Here is a 17528-nt window from a genome sequence, read left to right on the forward strand (position 1 = left end):
GGGAAATATTCAGCAAAGCTCCTGTGCTTTACACAGCTTGCTGTCACTCCCCAGGGGCTTTAATGGAAAGTTTGGAAAAAATGCATGTCTCCTAGAATTGGGGGCCCTTTCATACCCATCCCATACCCCCATGTAGCAAGCAGGTGAAATCAGCAGTAGCTGACAGCAATGTTAGAGCATCTCTCTCACACTAATATGTCCTGCCTCTGTCCTTTATTCACAGGCTACAGCCAGACAGCATATGATGCTATTCTACTGCTGAGGCTAGAAAATCATTGAGTAAATATCATCTCCTGCTTCAGCACTGATGAGGCTCTGTTTTCTGGTTGTTCAGACATTAAATGTTACGTTTCAGCAGACCTGGTTACCAAAAAATATTCCCCCCCCCCAAAATCTTTATTTAAACTAAGACTTTTGAGATACTCATGCATGAGCACAAACATTCTTCCTCCTCAACCTATTTCAGTGAACATCAAGAGGAGTAATATTTAGCACCTATCTTGTCCACATCAGTTTTAAATCCAAAGCAGGTTGGAACAACAATTAAATAAAATGTGAACATGAGTTGGTGAAAAGCAACATTTTAGCAATAAAACAAAAACCCATCTCTATTCTACTCTAGCCTGTGTTTACAATGAAGTCTGTTAAGCCCAACTAATGTTCACCCCCCATACACACACACACACAATACTGCATGTATCCGTTATCAGTACAAGCTCTCTTCTTTCTACACATACGTGTGGAAATGTCATTTATACCTATATCTGGCTCAATGCAAGGCAGAGGCTATAGCTCAGTGGTAGACAACTAAACTTTGTATTCAGAAGGTCCCTGGTCTCAGATTAACAGAGGTTGGAAAAGCTGCAACAAACTGCCCAGTTTTGCTTATTCAGTCAACCGAGTGTGCAGTGTGTGTGTGAAGAGCCATCAAGTCGCAGCCGACTTATGGCGACCCCTTTTGGGGTTTTCATGGCAAGAGACTAACAGAGGTGGTTTGCCAGTGCCTTCCTCTGCACAGCAACCCTGGTATTCCTTGGTGGTCTCCCATCCAAATACTAACCAGGGCTGACCCTGCTTAGCTTCTGAGATCTGACGAGATCAGGCTAGCCTGGGCCATCCTTTAACATCTAAGGTCCTAGAGATCCAATGGTCTATAGCAGTGAATGGGACAAATTAGGGCATGTCTTCATATTAACTACATGAAATAGTTAACCTAAGAAATAGTAACTTGCATAAACATTGTGCATACAGATTCTATGTACTACATCTAACAGTAGCATTATCCATTTTATCACACTAGCTACTATGTACAATTACCTGGGAATATTACACAAAAGGCTACTGGGTATTAATCATACAAAGAAGACAAAAAGTGGGGAAATGTTACTGTAAGCATAGTATATTTTAACTTGTTATATTGTTTTAGATTGGAACCGCCTATGACCTTATACAATAAACTGCATCTGATTCTGATAGTACATGTCTCCCCACATGTCTGTGCCAAAACAGGACACATCAGAACTTTAGAAGATTGATTAGTACCGTGTCAACTGAAGAGAGGAGCATGTTTTACTATGCTTTACATTATGGTATTTTACTTGACTATGTACACTAAGAGCTGCACATTGCTCCAGGAAGCTGTATATCACACAAATGTAATTTGCTATGAGTATCTGTCAAGAGCATGTTCATTCCCAAAATAAAAGATATCTAAAGTTTTAATGACAGTAGATTTGGCACCAAAGAACAATCTGGAGGGATTCTCAAGATGGTCTTCCAAATCAGACCCATCTGCCAAAGAATACTGCAACGTAATGTAGCTGCCCCCTTTGCACATGTTTGCAAGAAGACCATTCTCACCAGGTTCTCTGTTCCCAATGTAAGCTAGAAAACTCAGCAAATGCTTCAAGTCCCTAAAGTCAGTTATTATTGGGAAAAGGCTGACTGATCCAAATCCCTAATGCGTATTTGATACTTCATGTTTAAACCTTGGTTGCAGCTAACATCTTTAAACACCCTGTACTGAAAGAGCTTCAATTACCTCTTATCCATACAGAAAGAAACCATTGACCTTTTTTCCATAGCAACAACTTGTATCTTAACAAAAGCAAGATTTGAAAGTTATTTGGCTCTTTTTAAAATCCTTTTAGACAACTGGATCTTTAGGTCCTTTTAGACAAAAACAGGAACTGCTCAGCAGTCTCTCAGAACCTCAAGCATGTATATCTGGTCTTATCTGACATCTGGAACAGCCATTAAAAATCATACATCAGACTAGTATGTTTCACAACTAGTATGTATTCCAACAGTAAAATATTTATTTACATGAAATTAGCATGAAAATATGTAAGGCGAATCAGTTGCAGCTTGCAGTCAAAAAGTAGACGTGCTGCTTTTCACTTTAAACACCTGCAATTTTCAACTGTCAATGTTTCTCAAGGGGGAAAAGTTGCAGTATTCAATTTGTGTTATGTTATTGCCACTTTCAAGAATTTGCAACAGACAGCAACAGGAAGGCTAATAGACAAGGAGAACATGCTGTAAGCTAGTTTTTCAGGTGGTGACAGGTCATACCAGTTCTGTTGCTCTCGCCAACCAAGCCATAAGGCTAAAGCATTTCTAATTTGATTCCCTAACTGCTTATCCCCAACCCTGATCACCATTCTCCCTTACAGCGGATGGACTGGAGTGCTGCTCGCCAACAGAAGTAGCTGCAGGACAAGGGAAAGGAATTAAGACCTGAATGGCAGGTTCACCTAGAAAGTAACAGTTTACCATCATAAATGGCAGTAATTAAATCTAGTTTTAAATGGGTCCAGCAGCACTATCATTATGGTGTTCTCCAATGCCATCTAAGCAGAATCAGAATCAGATAACCTTTATTGGCATAATGCCATCTAAGCATCAAGACACCACTATCTACAATCTTCATACTCGTAAACTGTCGCTCAGACAAATCAAGTAAGGTGTCAGACTAGGACCTGGGAAACCCAGGTTCAAATCCCCATTTGTGTCATAGAAGCTTGCTGGGTGACCTTGGGCCAGTCACACATTCTCAGCCCTGACCCTGGCTAGTATTTGGATGGGAGAACTCCAAGGAATACCAGGGTTGTGATGCGGAGGCAGGCAATGCCAAACCACCTCTGAATGTCTCTTGACATGAAAACCCTACAGGGTCACCATAAGTCAGCTGTGACTTGAAGGCAAAAAAAAATAGTGATACAAGATGTATCTTACTATGGAGATCCACATATTTAGATCCATATCTAGTTCCTACTTTGGCTCCCCTGAGGTGTGTCCTTTGGCACACAGTAGATTCAGAAGGGGTACCAGTAAAACTCTACCCCACCCAAATGCAGTTCCAAGCGTAACAAAAGGGAGAAGCCTGAATAGGTCTGCTGGAAAGTAATCAAATCACTTTCCCACTTAAAATTCAGGGGATGTCTCAACAACTGACTATGATAATACACCCTTAATGCACAGTTAAGCCTATTATTTTCCCTGGATATAATCATCAGAACGCTTCCAGGTTTTTGTTCACCCTCCAGGCCATCAAGTGGCCACTTCATTCCAGCCACGTATGGCCAGTTTTTGGTATGTCAACCAGAATTTTTATTGCGATCTCTTCATATTATACATCATTTATAACCCACCTTTCTCCATATATTGGGCACACACAGCAGTTTCAAAGCTGAAATTAATGTTTTTCAGGTGATTAGTCCTAGGAATTGTGTCTGAGAGTACATGTCTGTTTTAGTGATGTGACTGGGGAGGATAAAACCACTAATCCACTGATTGGATGTGCGGGTCAAATCACATGAAAGCTAAAAAATTTATTTACGTGTCTTCTGTCCCATGGTGGAAGGGATATTATAATCAGCAATCTGACATGGAAATAATGAATGCAAGAGAAACTAGGGAGGGTCACAGTACATCTGTGGTGACCTCTGTGGAAGAGTTTTGTTGAAATAGGTATTATCCCCAGAAAATGTCTACATTAAGCTTCTATTTTTTTTAATATAATAGTTTCACACTTTATTTTTCCTACTCAAGAGTTTCAGTTCAAATATTTGTTGCTATTAAGACACAGACTTAACATGGAGTATTTTAAGTCAAAACAAACATGCTAAATCAGCTCACACTCTGTTTAGGGCACTGGGAAATCTTCCAGAAAATTTTCTTCAAAACCCACATCACTGCCTGCAGCCAAGCAAAATGGTCCGGCATACTGCTATTAAGCACACATGTTGGTGTTTGCCTGCCTCTGAACTAGTCCATAAAATGGTTCCATTAGTCTGCCTTTTAACATGTACCTACATGGAGGTGTGCCCTACAAATAAATAGTTAACATTAATTATCTCCACAAATCAGGACATTAACTAAGAAAAGAATACCCAGCAATGTGTCTTGCTCTGAAATTATTGTCTGAAACAAGCTAATGTCTTCATTCACAAGGGATCATAAAGTCACCTTCATTCGGGGGGAATTGTTTACTTCCATATGGCCATTCTGAGTATGAGTTCTTACCTTCAGATAATAACTGCAAATCATCCCCAGTTGCACACAGATAGTTTTTGACACAGTAAGAGAAAAAGCCATGACATTGACAGTTGGCAGAGTTTAGAGTATTCTGTAATGAGCCTGAGGCTAGTTTGGATTTTGATCACTACATAATAAGCCAGTCACTGAACCTCTAAAGTGCAACCTTGACTAACATAAGGTGAACATTCCCAAATGAAGACTTATCAAGAACCACCAACAATTCACTCAAAAATAATGTAGAATGATTATTTTTTGTTCTAGGACATCAAGACCAATATTTGTTGTACCATACGCTTAAACTAAGTAAATAAAGACAAAGGTCAGCCTGTTTCAAAGTTGACACATATAGGATTCTTTTTGCTAGTGGCAAAACTGATAGTAATCAGTGTTAAGGGCACAGAGCCAGAAGTACACAATATGCACAAACATACCCAGAGGAATAGCTGCGTTAGGACAATGTTATTTCCTCAATTATGCAGCTACAAAGGATTCTTATAAATGTAAGGGAGTCTGCAATGCACACTGAACACCATTTATCAAACTAGATGTGGAATAACAAAGTCTCCTTAAGCCAGCAGAAGTACCTTTGAGAGAGAAAAATATATTTTATTTTGGGCAAGCTACTCACCACATCTGAAGACAATTAATTGCAGATGACATTAGAGATCTGAAGGACCGGGGAGGCAGAAAAATTCAGCAGGGGATATCCCCCCCGATTTTTGACAGAAAAATTGGAAATTTGGGGGAGCAAATTGGGGGAGTGTGTGTGTATATAAAGTACCATCAAGTCACAGCCAAATTATGGTAACCCCGCAAGGTTTTCAAGGCAAGAGACTTAACAGAGGTAGTTTGCCATTGCCTTCCTCTTCATGGCGACCGATATTCCCATCCAAGTACTAACCAGGGCCAACCCTGCTTAGCTTCTGAGATCTGACAAGATCAGGCTAACCTGGGCCATCCAGGTCAGGTAGAATAAGTGAAATGCTTTTAAAGACAAGGTGGGCATGCTGTAGACATATACAGCTCTTAAATTCAAGAAGCATTTCAGCACCTAGAAGGATACCCAATTGTTATGAGGGGAGCATGCAGTGCTTTCATTGCTTCTCAGCTGTTGCATGCTTTCTGTTGTCGTTTTTGACAAAACTCCTTCCCAATGACTGACCTCTTTACCTCTCCCTCAAACCACTGTGACAGATATACACAAAGACTGGGTAACAAGTAGCTCACTGTTGGAGGGGTACATGTGCTAAGGCAGTATAGGCTGCATCATCTTGCAGTTTTCCCTCAACTATTAGTTACATCTGCAATTCTGCTTGTAAAAACTAAAGCATTCAGAATTTTTAAATTCCATAATTGTCAAATATTGTAATTTTATATCCTAAGTCACTTATAAATAATTTTATGTTGTTAGAGAAGTAAAGTTAGTTTACGGTAGGTTTGATTGGACAGTAAGGATCACATCTTTCCCAACATTTAAATTGTTTTTCCAAAACTTTTTTTTGGTACCTTCAAAATGTCTGGAAGTCTTACATCTACTACACTACATGTGATTTCTGGACTAGAACACAGGCTTTGTTCATACGTATGCCTGAAGCGCTATACAATCCCAATGGTCAAAAAAGGCTTCCCCCTTACAGATCATAGAACCATAGAGTTGGAAGGGACCACCAGGGTCATCTAGTCCAACCCCCTGCACAATGCAGGAAATTCACCACTACCTCCCCCACACACCCCCAGAAGAAGCCCAAGATGCCCTCCCTCTCATGAACTGCCTAAATTCATAGAATCAGCATTGCTGACAGATGGCCATCCAGCCTTTGTTTAAAAACCTCCAGGGAAGGAGAGCTTACCACCTCCCAAGGAAGCCTGTTCCACTGAGGAACCGCTCTAATGGTTAGAAAATTCTTCCTAATGTCTAGATGGAAACTCTTCTGATTTAATTTTAACCCGTTGGTTCTGGTCTGACCTTCTGGGGCAACAGAAAACAACTCAGCACCATCCTCTCTATATGACAGTCCTTCAAGTACTTGAAGATGGTTATCATATCCCCTCTCAGTCTTCTCCTTTTCAGGCTAAACATACCCAGCCTTTCCTCATAGGACTTGGTCTCCAGACCTCTCACCATCTTTGTTGCCCTCCTCTGGACACGTTCCAGCTTATCTACATCTTTCTTAAATTGTGGTGCCCAAAACTGAACACAATACTCTAGGTGAGGTCTAACCAGAGCAGAATAAAGCGATACCATCACTTCACGTGATCTGGACACTATACTTCTGTTAACATAGCCCAAGATTGGAGATAAGCAATACCATATATTCAATAGGTATTAGGAAACTCCATTAGTTCCTGACAGTGTGAAACTTCCTCTTCAATAGAACCTGCCTCAAGGCAAGTTACTGGAACTGTGTCATCAGTAAGTGAACTTTGAGACTACATTTTTTGAAAACACTGCTCAGAGTTCTGTTCAACTAGTATTTCAAAATTTTAGAGTCTAGGTATGTAATCTTAGTGTGGAAAATCACAAGACAGCACATGCAGGTCATGAGATGATACACAATGTTGCTATATAACATCACTGTAATTTGAAACACATATTTGTTGACTTCCATGCACATGGGCTAAGAGTCATCATTCAGAAGCCTCCCCGCCCCTTACAAAGGCAACAGAAACAGCAAGTTATTTCATGGCAGTTTAAAAGCCCAACTGGTCCAGGAAAACTTCTTTCCTGGATCAGCATGGCCTTGCTGTTACCAATTAACTTTCCATAAATGCAATATTCTGCACGCTGTTAACTCAAAAGTAAGTGTTGAGGGATGATAACAGCATCAGAACTCTTGTAATGCTAGCACTTCAATCACACAGCTAGCCCGTTACAAATAAAGCTTTCTTTGATATCAGTCAGTTTATTCACTCACTCCTCTACTTGCTCTTCAACTTGAAGAATCAAAGCAAGAATAAAAACATTCTCTACCTACATAGACAAAACTACTTCTCCAGTCTAAATGATATGCGTACACTGGCAGAGGGATGGACAGGGCAAAACATGTTGTTTTGCAGGTAATTTCTCTTCTCTTGTCTCAACATGAATAATATTACCGGTAATGCTCACACTTCTGTGAAATCAGAATCTTTAACTATCATCTGACTTGGACAAAAATGAAAAAAAGAAACCTGGATTCATGGATCCAACATTCTCCAAGGACATATTTAACAGAGACTAGGGAGGAGGGGACTGTGTTCTGCCCAAACTGTGTGTGTGTAAACACTATTTCCAGGATCTCGATCCATTAAAATGAAACTGGGTTAAGAAAACATTTAGACTGCAAAATGGTCATGCACTCAACTGGGATTCTTAAGGAACGCCAGAAAAGGGCTTCTGCTAACAAGAGCCGAGATTTCTTTTATCCTCATACTATCTTTGAGTGTCCAGGATAAAAGAAGACATGTTAAAAGTGAAGTGAAAATGACGGCTTCTAAACTGTGACCTATGTGAGTGTTCTTGGGTCATTTCTGCATACTGGTTAGCATTTACCAAGCTAATGGCAGTAAATGTGCTCTTTAAGATGAAGGGTTCAGGCTTCAAAGTTCTGTTCTTATTTAAAGCATATGAAATATGGCTTGTCTGTGGCAGTATTTCCCATCCATGGAACAAAAGATTTAAAAAAAAAACAAAAAAAACGAAGTGATTACACATATTTTCTGAGGCATAATACAACTTTTTAAAACACCACCACGATCACGCTAAAACTATTTTCTTTACATTTCTGTTTAAAACTGCACTTTTCAACTCTGCTATTTCAACTTGGTAAACCGGAAAGTGACTTTCACAGACTTTTTAGAAGCCAAGGCAATTCACGTAACTGTTGCCTTGGATACAAAGGTGAAAGAAAAATACGGCTAACCTAGCGACATGCCAGCAAACCAGAGTGGAAAAAAATCAATGATTTTTTATTTAAATCTGATTTTTTTAATGCTTTTGGGGGGGGAAATCTATCTAAAGATAGTTTTCTATTGTTAGTCCAAATATTCATCATGAAATAAGAATTGTTTTTTTTTAATTATGTAGCATGAGGCTGTATATGCATGCAATGTTTAAATTTTTTGGTAAATGAATTCCATTAATTCATTCACAATGTCATGCTCTTCCAGAGGTTTCTGTTAGGTTACTTTGGGCAGCTCTTCCAGAGCTGTTTCTGTAAGATTATTTTGGGCCATTCTTCTATCTAGAAGATATTATCACAGATGCTTGGTTTTGCAGTTCTCAAAACTGAATTTATGTCTCCAGAGATAGCATGCTTCTTCTTAAGAGCAAAAATGTTATAAAATAAACATACAGAGTTGAGAAAAAGACCTTATTCCTATTGTTCCTTTGCTAATCTAGGCACACAGAATCAATACCTTACCTCTTAAGTGCTAAGTTTCAAGAAGTTCAATTAATAGAAGATTGTTTGGAGTGGAATAGATCTGCACAAGGAGCTAAGTGTGAGGAGGGAGGCGCAAGCAGTAAAAGTGAAACCTTTTTGAGCAGAATACTCCACAAGTCTTGGGATCTTTGTGTGTATAGCCTGAGGTTTATCATATTATTCTCTTCCTGGAGGATAAAATCTATAATGTCAGTAAGCCATAAAAGAGACCCACTTTGGGAATATTTTAATGAAGTTCTTCTGTGTGTGTGTAAAGTGCCTTCAAGTCGCAGCCAACTTATGGCGACCCCTAAATCAGGCATGCATGCAAAATGCAAACACTGCAACAAAGAAATGCAAAACCTGGCAGCCCGAATGAAACTGGAGGAAGATAATTATGAAATTATTGTGAGGTGATCAATGTATTTCTAATAGTAAAACCAAATCAGTAATTTTGTATATATAATTGTAAAACTAATCTGAACAGTTGTTCTAAAAATGAAACCTTCATCTGGTTGTAAATATTGAGATTATACCAGCAAGAATTAGTCTTTCAGCCCATTTCTAAGGGGGGGGGGGAACACGGCAGGTAGGAGTGGAGCAGCATGCTACCTCCACAGAGGCTTTCTGGCTGGAATAAACTCCATTTAAGAATAGAAAATTGGAAAATAGACCCACTGCCTTTAGCAAGGCTATACCAGCAAAATAGCTGGCGTACCAACACTGAGGCATGAGGCAGCATTCTTGGGGCAAAATGGGTTAGGAAGTTGCCTAAAGGCAGTTCCGCCACGAGGAATGCCTCCCAGGACTCCGGTGCCAGGACAACACCAGCAGGGAATCGGAGTCCCAGTGCTGAACTGCCACATCACTCTCCGGGGCCAGTTTAAGTGCCCTTTATCACGTTGCAAAGGACCACTGATGCCAGTGTGGGCTTACACCGGCTCCTATGGACATTTGCCAACCCCCTTCACGACTGCACAGTTTATGTAGAAAACCATTACTTAAATCTAGTCTTTCTGACTAGTGATTTAAATTGTGATTCAAATCAAATTGATTTAAATCAAAGCCATCCTGCAGCAAACCAAAAGGGAAAAAGTTGGCAGGTGACATCTTTATTGTCACATAAAGCCCCTATAGAGCTTTATTGTCACATAGAGCCCCATGGCGCAGAGTGGTAAACTGCAGTACTGCAGTCAAAAGCTCTGCTCGCAACCTGAGTTCAATCCCAACCGAAGTTGGTTTCAGGTAGCCGGCACAAGGTCGACTCAGCCTTCCATCCTTCCGAGGTCGGTAAAATGAGTACCCAGCGTGCTGGGGGTAAAGGGAAGATGACTGGGGAAGGCACTGACAAACCACCCCGTAAACAAAGTCTGCCTAGGAAACGTCGGGATGTGACATTACCCCATGGGTCAGGAATGACCCGGTGCTTGCACAGGGGACCTTTACCTTTAAAGCCCCTATACTTTTCACTGTACACACTTCATCGGGGGAATCAGAGTTCCTTTGTGACCCACATAGGGTTCTCGAGGCAAAAGATGTCCAGAGGTGGTTTGCCATTGCCTGCCTCTGCCAAGAGACCCTGGACTTCCTTTGAGGTCTTGCATCCAAATACTAACCAGGGCTGACCCTGCTTAGCTTCCAACATCTGATGAGATCGGGCTAGCCTGGGTCAAGTGATTAGGGGCAAACCAAAACTAAATTTATTTTAATTTTATTTAACTGCTACTCCTAATAATCCCATTAGCCTTCACTGCCTTTTAATTGTACCAAATGTCTGAATTCTGATCAATAGTACCTTGAATTAAGAATGCCTATTATGACTAGCAGGTAGTATCAAAGTTGCAACATCTTCATTTCAAAAAGCATGATCAGTACAATAATAATACAGAAATAATACCAAACAAACCAATCCTACAGCTGTAGTAAGCAGGAAAAAGAGGAAATTTTACAGTTTAGACCAACAGTATTTCATATTAGTTGACTGGACCCATACAGCGAGAGAGAGAGAGAGAGCGCGCGAGAGCGTGTGTGTGTGTAAGTAAGAGCCCCGGCAAATCGCAGCTGACTTATGGCAACCCCATAAGGTTTTCAAGGCAAGACACTATCAGAGATTGTTTGCCGGTGCCTTCCTCAGCATAGCAACCCTGGAATTCCATGGTGGTCGCCCATCCAAATACTAACCAGCGCCAATCCTGTTTACCTTCTGAGATCTGATGAGACCAGGCTAGCCTACGCCATCTAGATCAGGTCTTATACTGTATTACTTCCTAAACTAGGGGTCCCCGATCTTTTTGAGCCCCATACACTTTCTAAAAACACTTGGCGGGCACCAAGAAAGGTGTCAGCGGGTGCCATAGAGCCCATGGACTCTACATTGGGGGCCCCATCCTAAACCAACAGAATATCTGAAACACCCAGAAAACTGCTACATGGCGATGCCTTGTTACAACATGGTCAACGTAACAAAGCTAAGTAATAGGGAACATTCAATTTGAAACTGTTAAGCAATTTATGGAGATGATGCACATGGAATGTATACACCAGTATGGTGCTTACAGTGTTGAACTAGGATCTCGGAGACCCAGCTTTGATATCTCTGCCATGGAAGCTTGCTGGGTGACCTTGGCCCAGTCATTTTCCCTCAGCCTAACCAATTTCACAGGGTTGTTGTAAGGATAAAACAGATAACTGCTTTACAGTGCATTCCTAAGGAGAGTTACTCCAGTCTAAGCCCATTCATTTCAGTAGGGTAAATAAATAAAGCAAAACATGGCTCTGTACAAACCATATACGGCTTTTTAAAAAAGCAAATGAAATCTTTACGTTGATGTATATTGGAGTAGGGTTGGATGCTAGAATAACCAGTAGGTGAAAGGAATGGCAGGCAAAATAGTTCATCTGATTGCAGAGCTACTTGGAGATGCTTTACAGAAAGGGAAATGATAAAATAAACTAATGTCAGTGCTCCAAATGGATGCAAATTTAGCCCAGTGTATTATAACAATCACACTGGGTGCTATTTTGAGACCTCATGTGCACCACTTCCAAATAAAAGACTCACAACAACTAGTGTTAGGCTGCTGAAACATTGTGGATTATTAATTAACATGCCAATTACCATCATGTTACACTGTGTATATTGTTATGCAAACAGGCTTTCTCATACTGGCCCTAGGTTGAGCACTAGCTCTGAATTTTGATGTAGTTCAGCTCTTTAATTAAAGGAAGTTACTGGACTAGACTAACAAAATTTCTGGCACGGTATGAGCTTTCATGAGCCATAACTCACTTCTTCAAATTCTAGCTGTATCTGAAGAAGTGAGCTGTAGCTCATGAAAGCTCAAACCCTGTCAGAAATTTTGTTAGTCTTTAAGGTGCTACTGTACTCTTGCTCTTTTCTACTGCTATTAACAGACTAACACAGCTACCCATCCTGATCTATCTCCATTGGCTGGAGTGTACATGAAGATGCCTTATATAAAGTCAAGCCCTTCAACTATCAAGGTTGGTATTCTTTACTCTGATGTCTCTCCAGGGTGCCAGACAGAGGTCTTTCACATCACCTATTATCTGAGCCTTTTAAATGGAGATCCTGGCAGAATCTGGGACCTTCTTCTGGAAAAGTAAATGCTCTACCATTGAGGAACAGCCCCTCCCAAAGCCTCTTCATGAAGAAATATCCACAGCGGCTAATGGACAGATTAAATTTAAAATCCACCCAGCTCCTGGCTAGTACTGCTTTTTTTATATAACTTAATACTAGTAGGTTTTAACCACACTATTGATTCAATGACACATTGTGTAAGGCAGAATAGAACATGGTAAGAGGCAAGGATCATTTTACAAAGACAAGGAAATACAGGTTAAGTAGGCTTCATCTAGAAACTGTGGATGATAGAACAGGTAATCAGGCTGGTGACATTACTAACAATTGTAACTTGTGAATCAATGGGACCACTACACCAAAGAAAAAACTACAGGGGGGGAAACTGCTGTGTACATCCAATATCCCCCCCCCCCCGTTCCAACTGATGTAATACATTGGGGAACGAGCCAAAGCAGGCTGACTTAAGCACATGTGGTGAAGCAGTTCACATTTTGTCAAGACACTGCAAAGGCTTTGGGGAGTAAATTCATGGCAGCGGGGATCCACTACGTTAGGGAGTGGAGCCTAAACCCTAGTTCTGTTATCTAATATAAACAGGCTCCATCTCCAAGAGCCAGATCAGCTGAACCCAAGTGTCACCATTCTGCTTCAATGGGTTATCCTGAGGACCCATCATGTCCACCCTAACGATGTGGGCAATGTGGAGGTGGGGGGCTTAAAAGAACAAGGGACACAAAAAATAAAACACAACCTTAGCAACAGCCTAGGAGGCTTATCTGTAACCGGCGAAGAGGAGAGACCGCTTCAAGGACGCCACCATTCCCTTCCTCCCCATTCAAGCCTGCCTTATCCCTGCATTACCTTATCTGGTACTACTGTGAGCTAACCCTCCCTTACAGCAAGAGGCTGGAGGACACACACACAAGAAGACAACCTTTCCTTCATCCCTTAGAAGCTCCTTGATCTTGAGCAGCGTAATTTTAAATCTAATGTTTGAGGGATATAAGGACTGGAATCAATCTTGCCACAGACAATGCAGCCTTGGGATCCCTGTCACTTAATAAAAAAGGGCATTATGTCAGACACAGAGGCGTTAGATTTATATATTAAAAGGGGAGCAAGAAATCAACTAAGGCCATTTATACATGGGGGGGGGGTTTGCTTTGGATTTGCCACTCTCTAGATGCACATTTCCCCCATCCAAATCCTCAGAACTCTGCAGGGGAGGGGGCTTATTGTTGAGTTCTGAGCATTTGGATTGGGGGGGGGCAACTAAAGAAGAGTAGGGCCATTTATGCATAGGAGGTTTTGCCTTGGATTTGCTGCTCTCTAGATGCACATTCCCCCCCCCAATCCAAATGCTCAGAATTCAGCAATAAGCCCCCCCCCCCTGCAGAGTTCTGAGGATTTGGATGGGGGAAATGTGCACCTAGAGAGCGGCAAATCCAAAGCAAAAACCTCCTATGCATAAATGGCCCTACTCTTCTTTAGTTGCCTTTTTTTTTAATTAGCCCAGGGTTCATTTGCACAAAAAAAAAAAGGATTCTCATGTACAGCCTGCCACTGTCACATCAACCCCACATTTAACGGCACCATTTAAAGGATATTCATTGATCTAACCCCTTAATTCATATTTCGTGTTAATTTTTATATTAGGTATTGATTACAGAATGTTGGATAGGACAAGAACAGACAAATTAAAACAATATTGGGATTAGTCCCGTTAGCAAAAGAGTATACAGATTTAATTTTAGGTGGAAGAGGGAGAGAGGGGGGGGAGTCCTTTGATTGTTAAACTGGAATAATACTTGTTCGTTTCTTTATTATCACTATTGTATTGTTTTGAGGGCTATATTAAATGAAGAAAAATAAAAAAATATATATTAAAAAAACAAAAAAAAACCACATCCCTTTGCAGGACCGGGGTGGTGGTGGTGAGCAACGGTTGGTGCGAGGGCGCTGGGGAAAGACCTCTGGTTTCGCCCTCCTGAAATCCCACACAGAGATATCTCTTCACACACACACACACCCAAAAAAACAAAACACCCCATAACCTCCACGACCCGCCCCGCCAAGGCAGCATCTCCCTCCGCCGCCGCTTCCCCCTCAGGTCCTACTACAGGCGCCGCCGCCCAGGTTCCCTCAGGCCCCTCGCCGACAGCAGCCGCTCTTCCCCCTTCCGCTCTATCACCCCCCCAGGTCTGGGCTCACTGAGGGAAGAAGGAGGACAAGAGGCAGCGCTTCCTTCCTCTCTCTCCCTCGCTCTCTCTCGCCCGCCCGCCCGCCGCCCTCTCAGGAAGGCCGCCGCACTCACCCAGGCTCAGCGCCGCCGCCAGCAAAAGCGCGGGCAGCCGGGCCGCCGGCGTCGCGCGCCGCCGCGTGCCGCCATCGCCTCGTCTCGCCGCTGCCGTTGTCGCCGCCGTCCCCGCCGCTGCCATTTTCCTGCCTCTTTTTCCTCCCATTGTTCCACCCCCACCCCGCTTGCGGTGGGCGGTGGGCGGGAGGGGGGATCTCCGCGCGGCGATTGAGCACACGGGCTGTCAGTCACGCACACCTCTGCTCCTTTTCGCCCGGCTCGGCCTTTCCGGCGCCGTGATTGGAGGATCCGGGCTGTCGCTCCTCTCCCAGGAACGGGCCTAGGGCGGAGGGAACGACCGCCCCGCCTTCTCCTGCGGCACGTGACCTCCAGCTACCTTTAGAGAGCCGCAGGAGAGATTCCAGACGGGGGTAGCGGCGGCGCCGGTCCGTTCCAGGGCTAGGCTCGCATGAGTCGTCGGAGGTGGGCTTTTTTTGCCCTGCTAACCCCAGGCATCACCGCTATACTTGCCGGCAGGTCAGCCCGGTGGGACCTTCTCTTTGTCTTGTTGGCATGGTCGTCCATCACGCGCCACTGGATGACCAAGGGGTTCACTTTGCTTCTCATTCAATTTCATGGCAACATTACACTGTGTGCAAAAAAAAAAAAAAAAAAAGGCCCCACACTTCACTGAAGAATTTTGGAAACCTTCCCCTACTACGAAGGGAAACGGCGGAAAGAAAAAAAAAACACTGCCGCGCTACATTTTAGCAATCATATGGTAGAAACCAACCTATAAACTCCTGCAGCAAAGCAAGATAGTTGCTACTTTATAGAACATACTGCATACTTCAATTTTATTTTAATGCCTTTGATTCCGAGCCTTTTAATTAAAGGGGAGAAAAAAACCTACTGGGCGACCATTCATATAAGTTACAATGAGGTTTCGGTAAAAGCAGCATAAAAAACGGAGAGGGGTAGAGAAAGGGCAAACTAGATTCTGACTAGGGCAAGAGGATTCTCATACATCAAAATGCGTCAGAAACATCTTTGTGTGGCTCATCAAGTAATGCATAAAGAAGATCTGCAACTAAGGTCATCTTTTTAAGGATTTCAGCCTTAAGGTTCTATTTCTTTTAACTCAACTGTTGTCTTTAGGTGGTCCTGAAATGCACTAAAGAATAGTAATGGGGGAGGGGCTTTCTGATTTAACTTGAACAAGTAGGTCCTGAGCCATGCAGAGAAGGAGTAGCAAATGGTGTAATGAGGATGAAAAGACTGCAATGAAAGAATAGGGATTTCAGCTTGGAAAAACTAAATTACTCTGTTAGTAGGACACATTTACCTTTCCATTCAAACCGTTGGGAGTCCCTGATTGGTCTTAGGGCTCCAGGACACCCCAGATTACAAGGCAGGGTATTACACTATATTGTGAACTGCAATGAATTTCTTAGTTTAGGATGGCAACAGACAAGGTTTTACTTCCACCTATCTTTCATGTTGCCAAGGAACATATTTCTTTCTCTCTATTCCTCTTCCCACTATGTGCAGAATGTACCCAATGGTCTTGGCAATACACCATTTGAAACTTCTGCCTGAGTTCCTAACAGCATATTTTATTTTACCATAGGACTGAACAATCCATATATGCACATGAGTTCTCTACTGGGAACTCAGTTTTCAGGTGAGTGGGGCCCAATTCATGTTGGGACTGCAGCACACAAGGAAAGGGGGCTTCAGCCTATCCTCCCCAGGCTATTTCCCTAGTTTCAAATGGCCCCTGGAGGATTGCTCTTTGCTCCCTTGGGGGGGTAACCACTTGTTCTGATGAGATACATCCAGGTGGTGGCTGGAAATCAACTGATCTTAAGGTGACAGAGATCAGTTCACCTGGAGAAAATGGCCACTTTTGGAAGGTGGACTCTGTGGCATTAGACCCCACTAAAGTCCTTCCCCTCACCAAACCCTTCCCTCCTCAGGGTCCACTCCCAAAATCTCCAGGTATTTCCCAACCTGGAGCAGGCAACCCTAGGGGTACATGAAGGTTTCCCCAGAGGGGCAAATAGTGCTCTCCAACAGCCATTTCAGGCCAGGAAAATGGCATGGGGAGGAAAGGCATAAGCGTCCTCTTTCTTTACACTGTGGTTCTGTCCCAAATCAGCCCCACATGCCTGGGAATTGTTCCCTGTAGGGAACTCACAAGAGTATGTCTCATGATGGATCCATGCCTGATCTGAGGACTGCATATCAGGTATTTAGGCCTTAATCCTGGCAGTACCTGCAAAAAGTGGCCATGTCTGTCTAGAATGTACAAAATAGTTTATCCACAAAGGGACTTAACCACTTGCTCATAACCCATTTACATTCCACCTGAGTTCTAGCCAGCAGTGAGCAAGCTGCATGATTTGGAATGGCACCAAATCACCATTCCACGGACCTCTGCCAGTTGTATAAAGGTGCAAAGAATGGCCAAGGCTATTTTTTTCCCCGGTGAGCTCTGGTGCCACCATTTGCAGTATGAGCACAGTACTGGCATTTCCTTTGGACAAGACAATCACCATCCATTAAAATGATCTCACTCGTTCCATATTTGGAGCAGTAGCCGTTGAAACATCTTCTGTCATTTATTGGCCAGACTAGACTGTCTCTCCATAAAATATGCAAACCATACAAGAAAAAC

General features: G+C 42.5%; 1 protein-coding gene across 1 annotated transcript in view; it reads right to left on the reverse strand.

The window, feature by feature from the left end:
* MPZL1 (myelin protein zero like 1) overlaps nucleotides 1-14990 on the reverse strand; it is a 34786-nt gene extending 19796 nt beyond the window's left edge. The window contains exon 1 of the mRNA XM_056858190.1: nucleotides 14867-14990. Coding sequence (XP_056714168.1) covers nucleotides 14867-14990 — 124 coding nt within the window. The remainder of the gene's footprint in view (nucleotides 1-14866) is intronic.
* Between the last annotated feature and the right edge of the window lie 2538 nt (nucleotides 14991-17528).

Source organism: Euleptes europaea, chromosome 12, assembly GCF_029931775.1.
Source record: "Euleptes europaea isolate rEulEur1 chromosome 12, rEulEur1.hap1, whole genome shotgun sequence".
In the NCBI taxonomy this organism is placed as follows: Eukaryota; Metazoa; Chordata; class Lepidosauria; order Squamata; family Sphaerodactylidae; genus Euleptes; species Euleptes europaea.